Source organism: Nycticebus coucang, chromosome 15, assembly GCF_027406575.1.
Source record: "Nycticebus coucang isolate mNycCou1 chromosome 15, mNycCou1.pri, whole genome shotgun sequence".
Lineage (NCBI taxonomy): Eukaryota > Metazoa > Chordata > Mammalia > Primates > Lorisidae > Nycticebus > Nycticebus coucang.
Genome location: NC_069794.1, coordinates 32,618,349 through 32,642,642, shown reverse-complemented (window position 1 = coordinate 32,642,642; position 24,294 = coordinate 32,618,349). Strand labels below are relative to the sequence as shown.

The 24,294-nt window shown below is 36.5% G+C and overlaps 1 protein-coding gene across 5 annotated transcripts in view; it reads left to right on the top strand.

Annotated features, from left to right (window-relative positions):
- The window catches only part of SCEL (sciellin), a 342,117-nt gene that overhangs the window by 289,819 nt on the left and 28,004 nt on the right, over nucleotides 1-24,294 (top strand). For 4 of the 5 annotated variants that reach the window (XM_053563449.1, XM_053563454.1, XM_053563453.1 and 1 more), the window contains 14 exons: nucleotides 140-220; nucleotides 2,428-2,493; nucleotides 4,399-4,458; nucleotides 8,548-8,592; nucleotides 9,752-9,811; nucleotides 10,111-10,170; nucleotides 11,931-11,990; nucleotides 12,830-12,889; nucleotides 13,261-13,320; nucleotides 14,504-14,563; nucleotides 18,797-18,856; nucleotides 20,638-20,697; nucleotides 21,629-21,688; nucleotides 24,176-24,226. In XM_053563449.1, coding sequence (XP_053419424.1) covers nucleotides 140-220; nucleotides 2,428-2,493; nucleotides 4,399-4,458; nucleotides 8,548-8,592; nucleotides 9,752-9,811; nucleotides 10,111-10,170; nucleotides 11,931-11,990; nucleotides 12,830-12,889; nucleotides 13,261-13,320; nucleotides 14,504-14,563; nucleotides 18,797-18,856; nucleotides 20,638-20,697; nucleotides 21,629-21,688; nucleotides 24,176-24,226 — 843 coding nt within the window. The remainder of the gene's footprint in view (nucleotides 1-139; nucleotides 221-2,427; nucleotides 2,494-4,398; nucleotides 4,459-8,547; nucleotides 8,593-9,751; nucleotides 9,812-10,110; nucleotides 10,171-11,930; nucleotides 11,991-12,829; nucleotides 12,890-13,260; nucleotides 13,321-14,503; nucleotides 14,564-18,796; nucleotides 18,857-20,637; nucleotides 20,698-21,628; nucleotides 21,689-24,175; nucleotides 24,227-24,294) is intronic. The other variant, XM_053563450.1, reaches the window with a different exon arrangement.

Here is a 24,294-nt window from a genome sequence, read left to right as displayed (position 1 = left end):
TCTGACCTTTTGCACATTGGGTTATAAGATGCAAGAGGTGTTTCTGTGTAGGTGATAAATGCATTGGGTTAATGGATGCTAAAACTTACCCTGTTTCCATGGTAAATTGGAAAATGAACTGCTGTTTTCTGTTTTAAAGGGAACCCGCTGTTCACCCTCCAATACCTCCAAAGCCCAGGTCTCCTGTTTCTTCGCCGAGCCATGTGAGACAAGACAATAGGTAAGACATAGCTCTCTGGAATATCTCACCAAAATGAAGTTCAAGAGAAATGAAAGTGAATGAATTGTTGCTTGCCTTGTGCAAAGCCTGGGTGTTTCACGTGCACATTCACTAAAGAAGCACTTGCAGAGCTTTTTCTAATTTTCTTTACCAATGCCTGTGTGTATTCATGTTTGCCCTTGAATACTGATGACTGTTACTACTCTTAACAAATAAATCTTCAAGGTATAAAGGGAACAATATTCAAGTTCAGAAAATCTTCAAGGTATAAAGGGAATAATATTCAAGTTCTTCCTATATACTAGCTCCTAATATAAAAATTATCACCTATATATAAACTATAAGTATATACCCATTAAACTATATTTGTATTTACTCCAGGTTAGTTTGCTGTTAAAAACTACACATTCGAATGAAAGAGTCCTTGAAATTTTGTGCTACCACTTCAATCTTCAGTCATATTAGAAAACCTTTGGGTAGTTCTTAATCTTTTTTTTGAAGCTAAGAAATTTGTGATGTATTTCAAAACTATAACAATTTTTGAAAAATGTTCTAATGTACTTGTCTTCAAATCAGGAAAAACAGACTTGCTTTTCAGCTTTGAATAGCTGTCATTCTATAATTAATACTTAGAAACAAATTCGAAGATCTGAAAATCTTCCCATATGTTCTTGTTGTACTGCTTAATATATTTTGAACCATTTTTAAGGATGTATGTCCCACATTTCCACTGTTATGGTGAGATTAAAAAATGGTATCTCAACAAAGGCCGAACCCATTAGGTTTTCACTGCCTGCCTTTGATTGGTTGTATTTGGATGGTGATTTTTGACACCAGATAAGACACCATTATAGAACAATTCTTAAATGAGACACAGTTGTAGAACTATCCTTTAGGGAGACACAGTCATAGAGGTATTTCTCAGAAGGAGTGGAACGGCAGCTAAAAACGCTGATGGGGCAGCAGGAGGACCCAGCATTGTGTGTTCATCCTGTTGGTTAAAACTCCAGGTCTGAATTCCTATTCAGTTAAACGTCACAGGACCTTTGAAATTTTGTCCTTAGGACATGAGGATAATTTTTTTAATGAGTCAAGAGAATATTTCTTCACTGAACAAATTAAAAATATAGATCAGATTTATTCTTATTTGTATGATGGTTATAATTATCTCTTAAAAATAGCTTCTCAAGCTTTTTATCTCACATTATTTTTACCCTAACTCTGACAGAATTAAGCAATTAAATCTTAATTTGAATAGGATTTTTAAGGGGCCAAAATTAATTGGCCTTAGTTCCACCTAAATTCTAATCTAAAATCAATTATGCTAGAGTTGTAAACTTGTTTAGATTTAAAAGAAGGTAAACTTCACAGGAATTGTTCTAATCCATTTTTACTACTCTAATTTCTTTCTTCCACCAATGATCTGAAAAATAAAATGGGGACAACTTGACTGTTTTTAAAACCCTTGATTACTTTAATCACAGCAAGATGATTTTAATGAAAGAATATGAAAGGAAAGTGTTTCCTATGTAATTAACACATGTCCTCAGGAGTACAAAAAGTAGTTGAATGTATCATCTTGAGAACAAGCAAGAATGTGTAAGTAGGTCAACCAGATACTTAGAAAAAGAGCAGAGACAAGCCTTATATCTAAACTGTGACAGAATCTCACATAGTAAAATTTAATTCTGTCAGCTCAGGGTAGTCATTCTCAATGCAGTAGGTGAACTTGAAAAACAGACTAATTTTGCAGCAACTACAAATCTTGATAGTATTTGAATGAGATAAATCTAAGAAAAAAGTATTCCTTTAATGCCTAATAAGAAAAAAAGATTCTTACTATTTTTAAATATTATATCATTATCTAGTAGAGATAAATATGAAAATGTTTTATAGATGGAGGCCAAAAAAATAAACAGGGACATATTTAGAACAGACATTTCTAGATAGATATAGTCATTTAAAAATCTAGGAAAAGAGATGGATGAAAATTAGAAAATTAGTATATGGAATTTTTAGAATTTCAAATAGGAAAGAGTCGAATTCTAGTCAACCCAAAGTGTTAAAAAGTTTGACATCTCAAATAATGGTATGGTTCCAACACACACTGATGTTTTTGGAAATAAAAATGTTTTCTAATAAATTTAGCTTGAACAGAGAAATATTTTCTTATCTAACTGTCATTATCTTTAACTTTAAAATTATAGGCAGATATGTCCACCTAAACCAGGAATATATACAGAAACCAGTCGATCTGCTGAAAGAAATATCAGGTATGATGACCTCTGTATCTTTGTAATTGTAATGATAAAGTATGCACTATTAGAACACTTAAAAAAATAAAACAATTGATAATAAAGTAGATAAAATCAATTTTTCAGCTAACTTCAATATAGCAGGTAATAAATATTTTATGAGTACTTATAGAATTTTGTTTCTTTTATTTCTATCATTAAGTTTTATATTAAGAAAACAACCAAAATTATCTAAATATGATAGCAAGATAAGATCAAACATCTTGAAGGCACCAGCTGCTTCTCTCTGTTCCCAGCATCTGCCCTGAGGTCTGTGATGTAGCTAGTGTGGATGTATAAATGAAGAGGTGGAAATAGAGTTGTTCAGTTGAACTCGTATCACAACAGCTTTGCTTCGTGATGGCTGTGCAAGGTCCTGTCTGTTCCTCCTGCAGCGTCAGGAAGAGGCACATGAAGGGTGTTGATGCCTTTGGGCAAAGAGACATTCCTCACAGGTCTGGTTTCCCCATGAGAGTCCCGATTTACACCCATTGCCTTGCATGTCCTATCTAGTCTAGTATTTATTCTGGTTATTATTTTTTTATTTTTTTAATAGAAAAGGATACTATTTTTCGTTTTGTTTTGTTTTTTTGAAAAGGATACTATTTTTGAAAATAGTTTTTAAACATTATTATTTTATAGGCCCATCAGTATGATAAACCAATTTTTTGGTCAAAAGATTTCTTTGACTAAATTTTTTTTTTTGAAGTTCAAGACTTACTTGCTTTTTTTTTTTGTATTATCCCTTCTAACTGTCAGAAGAATCCCAATTCAAAACACACATCATATAAATTCTTTACCTTTGGGGAGAATCATGTTTTCCTGTACCTGCGAGTTTAAAACCCAGCTCTCAGCATTTCCTAAACTGTGTGCCATGTGCCACAAAATGTCCATACATGCTTCATGAAAGAAGTGTTCAGGGATCTGATACATTTAGAAAACAGAATTCTCTGCCACAGGACTTGTCAGAACCTTCAACGTACTTACATGGGTTCTGAATCACCAAAAGTAGGTTACATTTTCAAAACTTAGGTTGACTACAAAATCCTTTCTTTCTTCATGGAACCTTATTAACCTTCTATGAGACATTACTTGTGAAACGCAGTTGTTAATTACAGGGGAGCTATAAGATTTTCCTAATTATGCCTATCCATGGTCCAGGGAGACTTCCACCTATCCTATTGCCTTAGAAGGCAGATATTTTCATCTCTTTAGAGCAGTGATTTTTTTCAGCTAGTGCTCTGTGCCATACTGTGTGCTGTGAGAGGATTTTAGGTGTGCTGTGAAATTTTTAATGCTCATTAATTTAATTATTTTCAAAAGAAGTTCAAAGCACAATAAGTATATTCTCCTCCCTTCCTTTCTGATGAACATAATTTAAGTGTGCCACAGAAGTTTTAACTATAGGTTCTAGTGTGCCATGGGATTAAAAAGGCTGAAAACACTGCTTTAGAGAGACTAATTGTCTGGATCTGTTATTTCATGCTTTTTGGCTCCAGTAGAAAACCTCCCAAATTTACTTCTCTGTTTACTTGTGCCATTAACTGGATTTTCTTTTTAATGTCTCTCTTTTAGCATAAACTTGGGAGTTGGCAATACAAGTCCTCAGGGGCAAGTGTAGTTATGGCAGAGCCAACACCCAGGTGGAAAGACAGTGGTGAGTGTGAGTGTGTGTGTGTGTGTTTGTTTCTGTCCATGGAGGATGTACATTTCTCTGTTTGCCACGAGCTGGTAGAATAGAACCGTTTTGTTATTCTGCTAAATTCAATAATTCCTGAACCACATGGACCATCACTTTCTTCACTGAAAACAGATGAGAAATTTTAGCTCCTTCAAAGATAACTCTATTGTCATTGACCTGTATTCCTTTCTCATTGTTTGAAGGAGTCAGGATCTTGACAACATCATCAAAGTGGCCACTTCACTTCAGAAAACTGACAAGGGGTGAGATCTCAGAGCTTTCAAGCTTGTTTTTTTCTTCTCTTGATGTTTCAAAATGAAATCCCAGTGTTGTTTACTGTATATAATTTAAAAGAAGGAAACATCAGTGTCTCCAGCTAAGTACCCCAACTGGTGAATAGTGTTGTTATTTATGGACACTTCTGCTGCTGCTGCCTCCTCTGGTGGTTGCGCTCATGCCAGTGAGCTCAGCTGTCAAAGTTTGTTCCAGGTCTCCAGTGCTGGATTTACGTCTCCCATCTGTCTCCTCGCACCCCTACTCAGAATGCCCAGGGTCTCCCATCTGTCTCCTCGCACCCCTACTCAGAATGCCCAAGGCCATGTTCAAATATTCAACCTCCTTCCCAAATGTGCTATTTCCTGGCTTCTCCTTTGTTCTTTTACTCCTGCAAGCTCATCTTTCTAGAGTCATTTTTTTGTTGTTAAAGTTTTTTTTTTTTTTTCTTTTTATAGAGACAAGGTCTTGCTATGTTGCCCAGATTGGTCTCAAACTCCTGGCCTTAAATGAGCCCCCGCTTTAGCCTCCTGAGTAGTTGAGATTACAGGCATGACCCAGCATGGCTGGCTTTTGCAATGGTATTTGATTCTTCCATTCCTCTCTCCCTCCAGGTAGTAAGAGTGTGTCTGAATTAAATGTATAAAATGCCCCTCAAGCCCACATGGCCTCCCCTTCAAATCCTCATTGATTCCTGCCTAGGTTATTGGAGTAGCTCTCCAGATTTACTTATGCCCCTAGTCTTTCCTTTTGCTAAACCATTACCGCCCATCAATACCAGAATTTTTCCCCTAAAATTGTACTCAATCACTATACCAGCTTTCTATTTAACTGTATATAACCTCATTTGAGGGCCTTGCTAACCCTTCTCTAGCCTAACTTTCCAGAGTTATTTCTGACTTCACTCACATATTTATCCCACATCCAATATCAAATTAAATCATTTCCTTCCTAAAATTCCCAGATGCTCTGCTTTTGTTTATGCCGCATGGCAGTCTTTTCTAGCCCCGAACCCATCATACCAATCCATCAAAGTCCTACCCATCTTTCTAGATCCAGACCAGATATCACCTCCTCTGTCGGTCATCCCCGAGTGACCCAGCGAAACGTTATTTCTGCCTCTAAGCTGTTGGGGCCCCACTAGTCAATACTGAATCATATTTGGCTTTGTTTCATGTTATTTGTGTGAGTCATCTATCATCTCTGTAATCTCTCAGGGAAGGTAGGTTGTATTACTCACCATTCACAGTGTGGACTCAATGCTTTGTGCAAAGTTGGTGTTCGTATAATAAATGATGGTGCAGTAATGACAGGTGGTGAGAAAACCTTGAGGATAAATATTCCATCATCTACATCCCAATCCCACAAAAATATTCCTTGCTGAATAGAATTTGGAGCTGTGAGAATATTACTGGACATTGCAGTCTCTATCAGAAGAATGAAGAGAAAGAGTAAAAGTGAAACTTGGCTTTTCTGTGCGAATTCATGACCCAAGTAGGAGCTCTGGATCCTGACCAAAGCTGGAGAAAGTCTGCTGAATGTTTCATTCCCATTTCTTCTTTTACCTAAGTGCCTAGCTCTCTGATTTTATTGATTTTTTTGTTGTTGTTGGAGGTAATATTTTGTTTTTGATGGGGATTGGGATGTCAGGGGGAAAGATAAGCAAGTGATGCTGAAGGGACATTATGGTTTGGCGTAAATCAGGCAAAAACAATGAGAGGTGCAGTGAGGTTAACTTTCCTGTCCCCATTCCTTAGCCACAAGGCATGAATTCCACAGCCAGATGTGTTCATCACAGAGAGACCTTCCTGCTGGGCAGGGGTCAGGGAAAGCGTCTGCAGCATTGACAGAGACTTCCCGAGTATTGAGTATTGTTGCTGCGGGCTCTCCACAGGGACTCAGTATAGCTTTATTTATCTGAGCTGCTTCTTTGTGAAATGGAGTGTTACTGCTATCTGATCAAGAGCATTTAATTTGTTGCAAATGCAAGGGCGAAACTTAATATCCAAAGCCTTCACCAGTTTAAAGTCATTTGAAAGCTCAAGTTCTTTATTTGGAATACAGTGTCCATTTTTTAAAAATTTACCATGGAGTATCTTCTCATGATTTATGCTAATTTTCTTGTGATAAACACGAGCAGCCCTCAAACCCGGTGATATCATCATTGTGACTCATGCCAATTAGAAAGATCCGGGGTACAATTTACAGGATTTGTGGGTCTGTTCCTTTCCCTTGGGGACATGAACAGATCTGCAGCCTCAGAGTTGGAAGGTAGAATTTCGAGCAAGAAACAATAATGGGCCACTGTGTCAAGGGACTGGGTAGTGTTTGTCCCACACAAGGATAGCGCGTTAATCAATTTCTTTTTGGGGACTGGGTAGTGTTTGTCCCACACAAGGATAGAGCGTTAATCAATTTCTTTTTGGGGACTGGGTAGTGTTTGTCCCACACAAGGATAGAGCGTTAATCAATTTCTTTTTGGGGACTGGGTAGTGTTTGTCCCACACAAAGATAGACCGTTAATCAGTTTCTTTTTTTTTTTGTTTTTTCTGTCAGACGCAGGGACTTTTGTATTTCTGTGTTTATTCTCTGAATACTAAATGGATTCAACTATGTGATGGCTGTGAACTTAACATATTCTTTAGGGTCTCCAAGAGGACTGCCCTCAACAGTGCAGTCATAATAATTATACCAGGTCATAATATTATACCAGGCATCTTTAAGCATTTAAGTGACTCAGTGCCTCTATCTCTTTAAGGCTAAATGAAAATCTAGGTGCTTCTAAATGCAGTTAAAAAATAAATATAGCAAGCATTTATTAAATGAAAAGTTTCATATTGACAGGGCACCACTTATTAGAATATCCAAAATACAGTGAGAATTTGTGACTTGCCACGCATGGTGCTAAGCCTGTATTGATTCTTTCCTGAGGTGGGTATGATTAGTGTTTTTATTTTACAGATGGGAAAATTGAGTGAGCAGGAGGTTAGGTAACTTGCCCAGGGTCATCGATGAATAAGTGGTGAATCCTGGGTTAAACTTTGGGTATCCTTGACCCTGGAGCCTGAATGCATAACTACCGAGTTAGTGGGTCTTACAGTCCATGGAACTCAGGAAGAAAGAGAAATGTTGAGAAAGCTTGGAAAACATATTATTCTAGAGCAAGAAGAAGAGAGAACCAAGATTTAGGAACAGAACAGCTGGATGAGAAAGGAAAGAGAAATAGTGGTGGGAAGAGTGGGCAGAGAACTTGGGGAGGACATACTGTGAGGGGGAACAGGAGAAAGTCACTAGGAGCGCTTCTGGGAGACCGTCAACCCCCTCGCCAGGGCTGCCTGCGTGGAGAGAAAGCGGAGCCCATGTGGTTAAAGTAAAATTCCTGAACCTAAGGGGTTAGCTGATGTAGGCTGGTCCTGAAGAAGCAGGTAGAAAGGGCTGTGCAGTTCTCAGATGTGAAAAGTCTAGCAAATTTAGCTGACATGAAAATGAGGTAGGAATAGAATTCAAAGTAGAAGCCAGGCTTGCTGATGAACATGTGTTTTCCAGCAGCTACTTTATGTGAGTACATTGCTCAAAGCTGTAATTAGTCAATGTACCCATGTTTGTTGAGTCCATTAAAAATGTGTAGTCGGTGTCTACTGTGTGAAGGACACTGAATGTATTAAAAACCGAAGAGGATCTGGGGGAAAAACAGTTCTAAATGTTAAGTGGTATGAACGTGTGTGTACATGTAGGGCAGGGCATTTAAACGACATAAACATGCACTCAAGTACAGGAACGCACCTTTCATAAAGAAGATGCAGAAAAACCAAATGTTTCCAGGGTGCCCAAGATTTTTATTTTATATAGCTCCCAAAGAGGGAATTATATTCAGCTGGAGGACTGGGAAGGGCTTCTTGGAGAAAGTGGTGTTAAAGGAGAATCTTGAAGGACAATCAAGATTTTCACAGATGATAAAGGTGGGTCATGAGTTGTATTGCAGAGAACTCAGAATTATTTTAAGATGATTTACCCCTTAAGTCTGGACAGTGGATAGGCTTTTACTAATGTGAGTTTTTTTTTTTTTTCTCTTACAAAAGTGAAGAATTGGATAATCTCATCAAAATGAACAAAAGCTTGAACAGGTCAGATTTCACAATGTCTATTTTTGGCTTTATTACTACATTGCATATTGTGACTTCTTAGATATTTTCATTCTTTCAGCATAAGGACCCACACACCAGGCCAGTCAAAAATATCCCACAATTCTTGAATAAAAAGCTTGCAGAAATTGTCACCATTTCATCATTATTATGAATGGCTATGAAGACCTAAAAACGTTAATATTAAAGTGTCTTTGATTTCCCTACTTCATTTGTTTGTTAAGGCAGTTATATAAGTAACCACATTTCTTTTCCTGAAATATTAATTCACTAATATGCAAACAGTTTGGCTTAATGACTGAATACTTTAGGTTTAACCATTAGAAAAAACACTTATCTTAGTTAACATTATCTGCTCATTTTGAATCATTAATAATTGCATAACTTGAAATCTGCTGAGAGAAAAAAGTGAATAATGGAGGCTCAGGTGACAGGTGTGTCCAATGTTGGTTCTCTGTTTCTCCACACTGGAACCTATCAGATAAATAGGGACCAGGAGAAGACAATTCATCCATCTGAGGATCACGAGATCTGTTTTTCTTACCCTGTTTTGACAATAATTATCACTTAAATATATAGCTTTTCAGTTCTCTCCTCTACAAGGAGGGGAGGTTTCAGATCAGCAATCGCAGACTCCGCAGCCTCCTAAGGCCAAGCAGGTGTGGGTTAAGGGGACTGACTCTGTGAGAAACTAGGATAGGAAATGCCCTGTCTAAAGCTTCTCAGCTCCACCAACCCTCCCCTCCACCTGAGGATTGCCATTGACTCCAGTATTGTGGGACATTTTCCGGAGATCCTGAAAATCCAGTTTTCTATGTGTCATGGCCTTCTTTGCAAACGCTGGCTCCCATTAAAGACAGAAATGCTCCAGGCACCCAAGCAACCCATCTATGGACCTGTTGTGGCTTTCAGATCCCCGGTTTATATCTATTATTATTTTATTTTTTTCTAAGGTCCACTGCAATTTAAATTTTGAGTCAATGAAAAGACCTATTAGGAATAAAGCCAACTGCAAGCATTGTTGCTCATCTTTCCCAGCCAGTATCTATTTTCTGCCTTAGATATAAACTGCTCTGTGTTCTTATGAAGTGTCTGCTGTTACCACTGACAAGTTTATTTTTAAAAATTAATACCTTTAAAGGAATCAAGGTCTCGATGGTATCTTCAGAGCAAATCTGAAGGCAGAGGAAACAGAGAAAAGGTAAGTGCATCTTCCTCTAATCTGAAAATCTTATCTCTCAGATTGTTTATCTTATTCATTTAGACATTAGCTTCAAGGGGGTTGTACCCTGTGGCATGGAAATGTTCTAGCAAATGTACAGCACTCTCAGCATTGTACATTTAGTTCAGACATAATTGCCCAGAAGGATTTCTGCTCTTCTATTCAATAAGAATAAATGAGCAATTCATGGCGAATGTTTATTGTTTTTGACTTTCCAGGATATTACACAGTTTCATTTCAATATGCAGTCTTTTATTTGAATTTCTTTGTGCTTTCAGAGCCAAAAGCCTTGAAAGCCTCGTCCATGTGAATACTCAGACAGACAAAGATGGCAAAGGGTAAGATTTTATTAAGACAGGCCACTTTGATTGAGTCCAAGACTGTATACTATTTTCTGGGGGAAACCTCTTGCTCACGACAAGGGTCAGGCAGGCTGGTAGCACAGGCCTCAGATCAGGGTCAGGACATAGTGGGTGTATTGGTACTGGCTCTGCTTCTGACATCCATCTGGGTGACCCTGGGCACGTTGCGTACCTTCTGGAGACCTCTGTTTCCGCATCCCATAAAATAAATGGTATGACCTAGATGATCTCTAAGCTCCTTTATATCTAAAATCAAAAGAAACAGAACTAGCTGTTACAGTGAGTGGACAGTAGGCTAGTTTATGAACGAAATGCATGTATAATATGACATTTAAGTGCTGGGAATATAGCCTCTTACCACTGAAGTCTTAGAATCTACTAAGGCACTATTCAGCTGGGATCTTGATTGAATCATTCCATCTGTATTTCTTCAGATGTATTTATAAATATCTCAAGGCCAAAAGCCATGCTTTTATTTATTTTGTATCATAAATTGAGTTAATTAATGATTAATAGCTAAACTGATAGCATTTAAGAGGTTAAATCACAAGAAACCAAAGTCTTGATAGTTTCATTAAAGAAAAGTCCAGAATTGCAAAGGGTAAGGATTTATGAGGTGTCTACTATTTTTTCCCCCACAGAGTCCCTGTTTACATTGGATTTGGTTAGTCATTAAATTCGCCTTTCTAACATGATAATTATTTCTATTGTCATAGTTATTTTTAAAACCATTTATCTGTGCCAGTCTGTGCCCAGAATGGTATTCTAGCTTTCCAAGTCAATCTTGGCAGATGCATCTCGACCCTTTCTGAAGTAGGACACTTAACAAAGTCTATATAATGAAAAATGTTGGCAGAAACCATTACACAGACATTGAAAGCTTATTAAAAACATTATTATTATGTAAACATGCCAACTACTAGAGGTGATTTTTTCTAACTATAGAATAGATGAAGGTAGAAAACAGGCAATTTATTGTACATGGCTATATGAACTTCAGGGATAGATGAGATGTCAGGATTTATTTTTTTAAATTTCAGATTAATATGAGAGCACAACTGATTAGGTTACATTGTTTGTGTTTCTAAGGTGAAGTTCCAGTTGTAATCCAGTCTTTCACCCATATTGCATGTGAAAATTTTATTCCATTTGTTCAATTTATGTAAAGTACCAGAGCCATAAAGGTGCTTTATGGTGCTAGTAATCATTAATTAACTCAATTTATTATACAAAATCAATAAAATTTTTACTTTTTTCAGGGTGACTTTAGACCTTTTGATAAATACACCCTTGAACTTTTTAGAAGAAATAGTTTGTAGAAATCCTCAAAATATTTAGACTCAAATGTTTATTAGTTGATTTCCATGCCTGATGTGAATGATTCTCATGCTTAAATAAGTGTCACAACATGTGTGTTCAAGTCAGCCTCCTGCCAATGCACGCTCCAGAAAATAAAGGCTGAGACCTGGTGAAAACTTTAACTTTGAAGTTGACTCAATTATAACTGAGTCATGGTTGGTATCTTAGTATCAGGCTACCTCTTCGGCATTTTACATGATGAACAGAGCCACTTGAACTAAATATTTCCAAGGACTTCTGATCCTTTAGGCAGTGATCACATCTTCTGTTGTGGAAAATCTGCTGTTGTCACAAGAAGTTCTGAAGAGTCATTCATTGAGTTGCTCTGACCTGTCTCTCTCTCACTCTATCTTTTCTTTTTTTCCAATATTATAAAGAACCCAAGGTCTTGGAAGTCTTAAAAAGGTTAATCAAAGGACTGACAAAAATGAGAAAGGGTAAGTAAACCTACTTTGCTGGGGCTTTGTTTTTTTCAGGGTGGCTTTTTACCCCTCATTAGAAATGGGAGAGTTATGATTTCCTCTGCCACAGGTGAAGCCTTATACTGCGTATACACTTCAGAAATAGTAGGCAAAGGGTATAGTGAGGGCTGTTTCCATAGGACCACATATTGGATCTGCATTGAAGTAGGTGCAGGAAAACCAGCTACATAATCCTTTATTCTGTGTTTTCTTAAATAATTAAAGAAAAGAGTCAAGTATTTATTTAAATTAAGAAATATAAAGGACAAATTTACAAAGTGAGAGACATGTTGAAAAGCCTTTCTAAACTGATTTAGACTAGTTTAATAAACCAAATACAACTGCAGAAATTATTAAAGATAAGCTAAAGATAATTATGTAAAAGGCCTTCCTGGTCATTTGGCCCTAAAAATATCTGATACCACATTTAGGGACATTTTTATTTATAAAGATGTTAGAGGCTTGGCGCCCATAACTCAGTGGTTAGGGGGCCGGCCACATACACTGGGGTTGGCGGGTTCGAACCCAGCCCAGGCCTGCTAAACAACAGTGACAACTACAACAGCAACAACAAAAAATATAGCCAGGTATTGCAGCGGGCACCCATAGTCCCAGCTACTTTGGAGGCTGAGGCAAGAAACTCGCTTAAGCCCAGGAGTTTGAGGTTGCTGTGAGCTGTGACACCAAAGCACTCTACCAACATAGTGAGACTCTGTCTCAAACAAACAAACAGACAAAAAAAGATGGTAGAGAAAACGGTGTGTAACCTAACTGCCATAAAGCTTTGGTGTTTTATTTTGTTTTGTTTTTCAAAGAAGCCAAGATCTTGAATCTGTTATCAAAGTGAATGCCAGGACAGACAAAGCCAGCAGAGGGTAAGAACTGCTCGAATGACTCTGGATAATATTTCATTCCAGATTAATTGTGTGATCTTAGTGATACTGAGGGCATCCTATCTTTCAGTCTGTCTTGTCTTCTCTGGGTCTGATCCTTGATGTCCTGATCATCACTTCAAAGGCTATACAGGATATTCTATTTAAATTTACATTTATATATAGCTCAATAAAACACTAAAGATTAATTTAACTATATCATTGACTGGGAATTTTATCCAAAAAATTAATTCAATGTCATATAATAATTTTCTCCAACACCTGAAGTCATGAAGAATATAGAATGTGTATGTATCTAATGTTGTGGGAGTATTTTGAAACTTATCTAAATATATATATATTTTTTATAATAGAGGTGAAGACCTTGGTAATGTTATAAAAGTGACTCCCAGGGGAAATGAAAATACTACTGGGTAAGACTTATCAGCATCTTTAATTCTGGTTTCTCTAAGCAATGATCAGATTATCAATCAGAAGATAAAATGACTTGATCTTTTAGCTTCATAACCATATATTATTAGCATGCAATGGGGCAATACAGATGGGCCACACAACATCCCTTTTTGCTCTCAATAAAACGACTTCTTTTTTAAAGAGTTGTCCCAACGTTTGATAGTATATTGCCTTTTCTCTAAGATTTTGGGCTCTAATTGTTTTTAAGGGTGAGTTACTGAATTGAATTTCTTTGTGTTGAACACAGTCTTGACAAAATTTTCCAAGTGGATTTCCAATATGACAAAGATAGGTAAGGGGAAGCCTTGAGCAGGGTTCTTGTAAATCAGCTTCTCTAAGGACAGTGGCCTCAGGAGCCAACCCAGGTTGGGGGGAGGCTGGGCAGTTATGCCCAGGGAGTAAGGACTCCCCACAGCTTAATGTGGTATTCACAGCTTGGCAGATAGGTCAGCAGCACCCAGATGGAGGGCTTCTGCCATCTCTCCTGTCCCTTTGGATTCAACTTATGCCCCTTTGGTTATCACTTAATGCATTTTAATGGGGTGGCATGTGTCCCCCTGGCAAGTAAATCATTAATGTCTCTACTACGCAAGGCATTTTTTTCTTCTGCTTTATTACTCACCATAATCTACTCTGGGGCAAATTGTATTTCAATAAGATTTGGGCTGGGGAGATCACTCAGTTTATATGAAAGCATATAATCTTATTATTTTTAATATTATTAAATTATTGTTCTTGATAATATTCTTACTATTTAAACACAGACTAGGTAATTGTATCTGATCTGTTGAGTAGAAGTTTATTTTCTATCTGGATCCAGACAGAATTTTATCTAATATTACTTCAATGCTGCCTATTTGGAATGTATCTGAAGGCAAAGTTGATTTTATTAAGTAACAAGTGTCATGTATACTTACATATTTTGAGAACAAAACAAAAAATCACATGCTTGTTGCTATCAAATAAGGAACCTTTAATGGTCTTTAGCTCAAGATGTAAGAATTTTTATTTGCATGAGAGCTTTATAATTTCACATTGATATAGAGAACTTGTACATTGACCGCTTAACTTTCTCAACCATTATTCACTTGATTGGTGTTTTATTTTAACAACATTCATTAAAATTCATTTCCTTATTCAAAGAAAACAAGACCTCAGCGGGCTTACTAAAGTGGGTCCTGAAACAAATAAAAATATTAGGAGGTAAGACATTTAAAGCTTTCCCTTCTTTGTCTGACATTTATAAGCACATTAGAATTCTGAGTGTATTCAGAGAATAAATTGAAGCGCACACCAAAACTAACCTCTTTTTCTCCTAACACATCATAGTAAGCTATTCTATGTGAAGGATGCGCATAAGTCTCTCGTATCTTATTTTGGGGTGAAGCGTGCTACCAAATAATTTTGAGAAATTAGGTGGAAATTGTGACTGACCTTTTCTACTGAGCTAAATGATTTTTTGTGTGTATGTGTGAGTACATGTATATGTTAGTAATGTATGCACATATAAGTGTATGTGTATATGCATAAGTGTGTGCACAGCATGTATGTTTAAGTAGTGTGTATATTTAAGTACGTGGACATATGTATATAATGTGTGTATCAGCAAGTGCATGTGCGTGTTTGTGTAAGAAGCATACGTATGTGTATGTGTATGGATGTGAGAACGTTTCATTTATTTGCATGTAGGGTATGTATATGTAGTGTAATCTGTATTTAAAGATGAAGAGTTTAACAAAATGTACTTTGTTAAAAATAATTCTCTTACCCGTGAATTATCAAGCAAGTCTGGAAAGGTTTCATCCCCTGGGCTTTTTTTTTTTTTTTTGTAGAGACAGAGTCTCACCGTATCGCCCTTGGTAGAGTGCTAATCCCCTGGGCTTTTTATTTTTTAAAAAGCAGAGAGGATATTTATGACACTGAGCTTGTTGCCGTATTTCTGAAAATAATGTACCAAATAATTCAATGTGGTTTCCCTTGAACTCCTTTTCACTTAGTTAACTCAGTCCATGATATTATTAGTTGATTCTAAAATGTGTCACAGATGCCTGCAGGCCCAGTTGGCAGAGCAAGGGCTCGGCTAGCCAAAAAGCTGTTGTTCCCACTGCCAAGCTGTCCCATTCGTGGTGGCGTGGCCTAGACAATGGCATGGCGACCCAGTGAGTTAGAGGCTTGTATAACCTCTCGGCCAACAGGCTGAGAAGGAAGCGTGGATTACCTGGGCGGTGCAGGGAGGTAACCTGAGGTAGTGAAGTGAGCAGGGAGTTGGAAAGACCTGGGTTCAAATTCTGACTCTTGTCACTTGCTGCGTCCCTGTGCTTCAATTTACTCATCTACAGATGCCTGGCTTGTAGGGTATATAAGTAATGTTACAATGATATTCAGGTGAATTGTGTGTTTTTAGTGGTTTAGATAGTGTTCAAATATTTACTTAGTCCAAAGAAAATTCTTGTTTTTCTTTTCTGATTTTTATTAGAGTTTTTCAAATTGATTTATTTATTGATCTTCATATGTTGTTTCGTGTAGATGTGTGCACACCTACGTGTGTATATGTATGAATGTGTACAAATATTTGTATGCATGGGTACCTTCGTATGTGCTTATGCTTGTATGCTCACGAGTGTATGGATATGTGTGTTTGTGTGTGGCTGCACATGTAACGTACCTGGATGCACACTGTACATGTGCATGATGACATACGTGTGCACATGCTTCTCTGTCCATGAGCATATTGTAAGCATGTGTGTGCTTTGTGTATATTGAGTGCACACGTATGTGGATGCATGTGCTCCCGTGTGTCTGAGCATAAGTGCGGTGTGTATACAGAGACTGCATTTGTATGTGTGCTTCCTGGGGGTAGCAGTTGTCATTCTATAAATAATGAGGTTTTGTAGATCATTTAAAAAATAAAATCATGAAGGCTTTTTTTAATTTTTTTGGCTGGGGCCGGGTTTGAACCTGCCACTTCAGTGTATGGGCCCAGTGCCCTACTTCCTTTGAGCCACAGGCACCACCAACGAAGGCATTTTTTTTTTTTTTTAACTGCTCCAGTTAATGACAGGGTAACTTTATTGAGGCTCCCGGGCCATGGGACTTGGACGGTGCCTGTGGCTCAAAGGAGTAGAGCGCGGGCCCCATATGCCAGAGGTGATGGGTTCAAACCCAGCCCTGGCCAAAAACTGCAAAAAAAAAAAAAAAAAATCAGAGCATGCTTACTCCCTTATTAAAAACTTCCACTGTTCTCCTATCTCAAGTAGAATAAAATTCTAACACTTAGCAATGGCCTTTTATTTTCTCAGTAAAATCCAGCCAGATTGATTTTTTCCCCTGTTCCAGGCTCATTTCTGCCTTAGGCTTCTGCATATGCTGTTTCCAGTCTCTCAAATGCTCTGTCTCTGTCTTGTCACTTTCTCAAACAGGTCATTTCTGACCACTGAACATAATGAAGTCACCACCTTCTCCCCCACCCCCAAGACTATTGGCACTGGGCACTATTTTATTTTCTGCAGAATTCTGGCATTCATTTACATGTTTAATTGTCTATTATTTGCCTCTCCCCAGGTTACACTACCCTCATGAGGCCTATTCCTTTGTCAGTATTGTTTACATCTGTCTCAGCATTTGAGGAAGAGCCTGGTCTATCCTGGGCTTTCCAAAACAGTTTGTGGAGTAAAAGAATAATAAATACTGGAGACCTGTACACTGTGAGGCATGCTTCACACAGTCAAACTCAAACATTATTTTCCATTATTACGCTAATTAGTAGATTACAACATTAATTAACCCACTCTTCTTTATTCACTCTGCAAACTATGAAATTTAAATAACCTTATACTGTTATGTGCTGTATTTAATGTTTAAAGAGAGCAAAGTCCTGACAATATAATCAAAGCAAACTCCACAGTCAACACAAACAAAGGAGGCATTCTAATGCTTACTGTTGTTACTTATTTATTTATTTTTTTTTTGACTATTCAAATCTGGGAATAGCATTCTGGGAATTTTTTTTTTTTCCCCTCAATCACTGGCATTCAAATCCCACATACTTCATTTGGGCAAAAATCAACAAGGGGTAATCTGGAGGAGAGTGGTTGTTTCTATGGGGCTAATTGTTTCATTATTTGCATAACAAAGGTCCAAATGTTTTATTGCTGCTTTTAGTCTGGGTATCATATTCTCAGACATCTGGATACAAACAATAAACTGGAATCAACATCTGGTTGATTCCAAATTATCTGTGTCTTTGATGTTGCATAGACAAAACCTCAGAGACTTTTTGACATGATCTTGGTAGGGTCACAAAGTGTGGAGAACAGGATGTGAAGGTGTCTTGCTGTGGATGTTCTTTCCCCCACGTGGCATCCTCTGCAGATCAGAGCAGCTTTGCTGGTGCTGCTGGTATGTGGCAAACACATGCAGATGTACTAAGAAAAGCAAAATTCCACTGAGATGAGAGAAACAGACGTATAGGAGAGGGTAACAACAAGCAGCTGAAGTGTTTTCGGCGTCTCTGTGGAGTTTCAGATAACAGAGCTTACATTTCAGAATGTTTCAGAACCCTATAGATTTTAATCTTCCTATATTTTTTACTGATACAAGTCAAAATTTATAGTGGTAACATGTACATACCAGAAACAGACACCAGGCTGCATGTCATGAATTTTTAACAAATTGGGTCATTAATTTTGATATGAGGACAATTAATGACAATTATGGTTATGGGGGGGAAACAGAAAGAGGGAAGCAGGGAGGGGGGTGGGGCCTTGGTGTGTGTCACACTTTATGGGGGCAAGATATGATTGCAAGAGGGACTTTACCTAACAATTGCAATCAGTGTAACCTGGCTTATTGTACCCTCAGTGAATCCCCAACAATAAAAAAAAAAAAAAGTTTAAAAAAAAAAGATTGGGTTAAAACCTAAGGCAAAGAACTTAGGTTTTGGATGTATTAATGGATGTATTAATCTTAATACAGCAGATGATAGAACATCTGCTATTGAATGTCAATTAAAAAAAATGAGGATTCTTCAAAGTTGGTTTTAACATCCCACATGTTGGAGGTTGACAGCAAGAGTACAGAGTATGCCTTATGAAATGCTCCATAAGACAAGTGTGTAGACTAAGTTACACAGATGTTTTGTGCACCTGCCAAAGGTTGAAAGCATGACATTAAGTGCATCAAAATAGAGAGTCCCACGGAAGTACTTGGTGGTGGCCAAATGGCCTTCAAAGTGTCACCCTGAGTCTGAATATGTATGGTCAGAGATACATGCTTCTGCACAGTCACCTTTAACAATCTTCAATGTTCTGTCACGATATTACTGAGTGTTTATACTGTTTCTGAGTTTTAATGAATAATTTTATCCATTAAAATTATAGTCAACCAATTATTATCAACCACTCATTGTCAACCATTAACCTCACTATTATTTTAAAGGGGCCAGAGCCTCGACAATCTCATCAACGTGACCCCAGAAGTAAATAGAAGTAACCAAGGGTGAGAATTATGCTTTATCTCTCTTCCTTCCCTTTCCCGTTAGTCTGTGGCACTCACGAGAGGAAATGTGTTGACAAACCTCTGGAATCAGAAAGTCTGGACTCCACTAGTTAACCCGCTGGGTGTCTTTGAGCAAGTCCTTTGAACACTAAGTAGAAGTGTCTTTAGTTATAAAGTGAGCATTGTAGTGTTCATTCTGTGTCACTCAATAGTTGTGAGGATCGAGTGAAATAATGGATGTAAAATCTGTTTGAAACAAAAATGTATTGCAAATAGAAATTAATAACAATACATAGTTTAATTATGGCTATAGAATTAGAAGTAATGCTTAGACCAGGTGAGAGCTTTTGGGAAATCATTACATTTTGAATTGATTATTTTTGAAAAATACAATCTTGCCTTATTTTTTTCATATATAAATTATTATTTATTTAAGTTCCATTTTAAAATTTCAGAATGTTCCGGGGTAAAATGTTTACATACTTAGTTTTTGTACAGATTGAGTTAAAGTTGTAGCCATAAGTGTGCCCTTCACCCAGTAGGTGTGAATTTACCCATCTCCCCCCACACTTGCTTTTCACTGATATTTACTTCCATATGTGCCCTTAAGAATTGACTGATGAGTTCCAATTTGAGTACATGTGTTTGTTTCTCCATTCTTATGATGTTTTGGTGAGAAGAGTGGTTTTCAGTTCCCTCTAGTTCTCTAAAGACACAAGTTTGCCACTTTTTATGGCTGAGTAGTCCTCCAAAGTATGTATATGCCACATCTTACTAATCCACTCATGTATTGGTGGGCACTTGGGTTGTTTCTTTCTATGTCTTTATAAATCGTGCTGCTATAAACATTTGAGGGCAGATTCCTTTTTATAAAATGACTTTTTCTCCTTTGGTCATAAACCAGGAAGTGGGATTACTGGATCAAATGCTAGGTCTACTTTAAGTTCTTTGAGATATCTCCATATAATTTTCCATAGAATTTACATTAGTTTGCAATCCCACCAACAATATATAAGAGTTCCTTTCTCTCCGCACCCCTCCTGGGATCCTTTGGGGACTTTTTAATATAAGCCATTGTCATATGAGTTTAATTGATATCTCATTGTAATTTTTCTTTCTTTCTTTTTTTTTTTTGTTTTGAGACAGAGTCTCACTATGTCGCCCTTGGTAGAGTGCTGTGGCATCACAGCTCACAGCAACCTCAAACTCTTACCCTTTTTAGTGTGTCCTTGACTGTGCAGAAGCTTTTAAATTTTGTCAGGTACCATTTATTTATTTTTGTGGTTGCTGTGGTTGCTTTTGAGGTCTTCTTTATGAAGTCTTTGCCTAGGGCAATATCTATAAGAGTTTTTCCAAAATTTTCTTCTAGGATTCTTAGAGTTCCTTTCCTTAGGTTTAAGCCTTTATCCATCATGAGTTAATTTTCATGAGTGTTGAGAGGTGCAGACCCCATTTTAGTCTTTTACATGTGGCTCTCCAGTTCTCACAGCACCATATTGAACAGGGATTCTTTTCCCCAATGTATGTTTTTATCTGTTTTTTTCAAATATCATTGCCTTAATTTTATGGTTTAATTTTGAGGGTAAATGGGAAAGTAAGCCAATGTATACCAATGATTTGTATAAAGGTTAAAAATCTTACTCAATCCTAACCTTAATCTTAACCTTACCCTAACTTAATAGTAAAATTCATCTTGAGCACATACATTCTTTCAATCAAAAAACAGCCAATTGACTTAAGTCTGTTTTTATTCACCATGTTTTTGTTTTTTTTGTTTGAAGTTCAAAAGATCTTAATAACCTCATCAAAGTGAATTCAAGAACAGAAAAACGTATGCAAGGGTAAGAGTTAAGAAGCTCTTCTTTTTTATTTCATAGTAGTCAATGCTTAAAAGTATAATTAAATCATCATTTCAGCTGACTGATGCTGAACCCAATGATCCTTCAAAAAAAAGCCTTGTAACCTGATTACCTCATATCTGAAATGTTAAGAATTTTGGTCAGTTGATTTTTGATACAGTGAAGGTACCTTTTGATTAATTAGGTCCATAGGTCTTTCCCCAGGATGGAAAGGCCATTATCTATCTATCTATCTGTCTGTCTGTCTGTCTGTCTGTCTGTCTATCCATCCATCCATCCATCCTAAGCAGAAGAAATGGCATAGTAAAAGGAAAACAGAACAGACGGGACCCCATGGATGTGGACCCAGTTCTGGCTCTGCCTCTCTTACATGGTGGGATTTGGGTTTTTTCATCTTTAAAGTGAAGAAAAATTGTACAAGATGCTCTCTAGACACTTCCAATCATAATTCAGTTGCTAAGTTTTAGTAAGATGATTGGTGTAAAGCACACATATGCTGAAGTTAGATTACCTACGTTTAAATTCCCAGCCCTGACACCACAAGCCAGGTGGGAAAATGACTTAATCTTTCTGTCTCAGTTTTTCCCTCTATAAATTTGGGTGGATGATACTTCCTATATCAAAGGATTGTTGTGAGGAGTCAATTAGATAAATCATGTAAATCACTTAGAACAGTGACTGGCACATCAACAATTTTCTAAAAACATTAGTTATTATTTCTAAGTAGTTATAATTAGGTCCTACATAGATAAATATTCACAATCAGTACTGAAAAATCCCATATTTCTGAAGATAATCTCTATTTTAATAAATATTTTATAGTAAAAAAATATTTATCAGTTTAAAGAAATATGTGCAACCAGTTTGTATAAATTTACCACTGATCTGGTCATTTTTTCCCCATGATTTTAAGGCACCAAAGTCTTGAGAGCCTCATCAAAGTGGCTCCTGAAACAAACAGAATTAACCAAAGGTAAGGTTTACAGAATTCTTCTCTCTCTCCTTTTTTCTCAATTGAACTTTTAAAATATGATAAAATGTATTGCCCCACCATGGAAACAGCCAGTGATGGAACCCCAAATCAACAGTTTCTGTGTCAGAAACCTTGTGTTCAAGTCCTTGCTCAGGGCTCTCTAGCTGTGGACTTTTGTGAGAGACAGAATTAGTTGAAATACAGGAATGATCCTTTATCAGTATGGGATTTGTGTTTCATGCTTAAGATTTTTTTAAAGATGAATCAAGAAGATGGCCCATGGATAAAACATCACCCCAAAACAATTTCCTAGAGCAAAACAACCTTAAGAAAGGTCTTCATGTGATAAAAAGCTTTCCTTCCTTCATCCTCCATCAAATATTTCCTTTCTTCTTATTGTCTACTACCCAAATGATTCCTAAAGTTGGGGAGTCATTTTTAAACATACTCGGTTGATATCATAAAAAATATGTGGAATAACATTTACTTTTTATAGAGAGAACATTTTCTCTAAGACACATCATGTTAAATAGATACATTAATCTATAAATATATATTGTTATGGTAACTTAAACATGAGTATCTTTTATAGATACCAAGATATATAGCTTCTTTCTGACAGATTTTCTGTCTTGCTTTGCATATAGGAATGCTCTGTCTTTTACACTATGTGGTTATCTAACTGAGCTTGTTTAGACTAAATCAGAAGTCAGCAACTTTTTCTTAATGGGCTAGATAGTAAAATAGTTCAGGTTTGGGGGGCCAAAATACTCTCTGTTTTAACTAGCTAACTCTGCCAGTAGTGTATCAGCAACCATAAACACTACTTTATAAAGGCATAGATGTGGCTGTATGCCAATAAAACTTTATTTACAAAATCAGGATGCAGAATTAGATTTAGTTTGAGGGCCATCATTTGTGGAGCCTTGGATAGTACTTCATCTGGGTGGAAGAAGACGGTCAGTTCTGAATGTAGTGAAATGGCTTTTAAAATATAGCCTGCTGCTTTTGTATCTTGTATTGGTTCATTCACTTTATGATTAAATATTAATCATACACTTTATTATTAAAAGAGTATGATTTAATATTCTTTTATCTGAATATTATTGTTACCTTGTCCATAGATTTTGTTTACCAAATAAGAATGTAATTTTATTGTCATCATTTGACGGTCAGACACTGAATTCAGAGACCATATCATCATTTTTTAAGAGTCAGTGAAAGACAGCTGTCTTTTGTCCTTCTCCCTGGGTGAAAAGTTTCTGAAAGTGAAGATGGCCTTAATTATATGACTTTTCCCCTACTGTATCTGAGCCTCTGTTTTACTAACCACATGCTGCTGAGTATTGCATTTGGGTGTGTGTCTATTTCTTTCATGTGGCAGGGAAATGTTTGAGTTCACAGAACATTTACTAACTCGATAGTCTTAGAAAAATTGCTTAATCTCCTTAAGACTCAGCGTTTTTACCTGTAAAGTCATGATTCTTAGAATTAATTTCTTAATGAGTTACTAGGAAAATTAAATGTGATCATGCTTGTGAGGAATTTAGTGCTCAAGTATTTATGATATGATGTACACTATTAATATTATTGGATTATTACTTTTCTATTTTTTCTTCATCATTGAATCCCCATAGTTACTCAATATTTAGTTTGAAGAAGATATTGAAGAAATTATCCTAATAGGTTGAACCTTACAAAATTACAGACATTCAGTTGTTTTGGCCCATAAAATGACAATTTCCTATAGTTCAACATGTGATATGATAACATGAACTTGTAAATTAGTCCCCAAGATTAAGATGTAAGACTTTCCAGTATTTTTTCTCTTCATGTTGTCCAATAATAAATTATATCAAATTAGGCTTCTTGTTCAGGTCTTTTGGTGTTAAGGTTGGTATCATCACTGTGATAATAGCAATATCTCTTTAGAGCTATTAATGCCTATTTGAACATTTAAAATAAAAGCATAAATTACATAATCTGAGATCTTCTTGCTTTGATTTAGAGTAGCATCAATATTACATATCTACATTATGTGTATTACCTGTATAACTTAGAATGTAGAAATAACACTTTTATAAAAGTCTCAGTTTTATTTGCTTCTTTTGGAAGGGAGGAAGTGAGAAACACATGAAAATGATGAATGATTTTAAATTTTTCTCTTATTATAATCTCCAAAGGATATTCTAAATTTTATAACTATTACATAAATGTGATTTGGAAAATAAGCAGTTTAGGAGTAATTGTGCTTTGAGGAGGAGTTAAAAGAAACAAGAATAAAATGAAATTAAATTTTCATATATACAGTGTTGTGTAAGAAATGAATTGATAGTAGCCACCTGTTTTTACAACTGAAAAGGGAATTTGAGTATGGAATTTTAAATTAGAACAATTATTTGATTTAATATTAAGATTAAAAAATGTAGAAATTATTGACTTTAGTTGACTTTGTTAGCTATTGAAACATAAAATACTTTTTTTTAGGAACCAAGACCCAGGCAATCTTACCAAAGTGATCCCCCCAGGAAAAGAAAGGTGAGTGATTAGGATTATTTACGATTCCAGAGCAAGTCACAATTTGTGCCAAAAAATGGGATCAATTG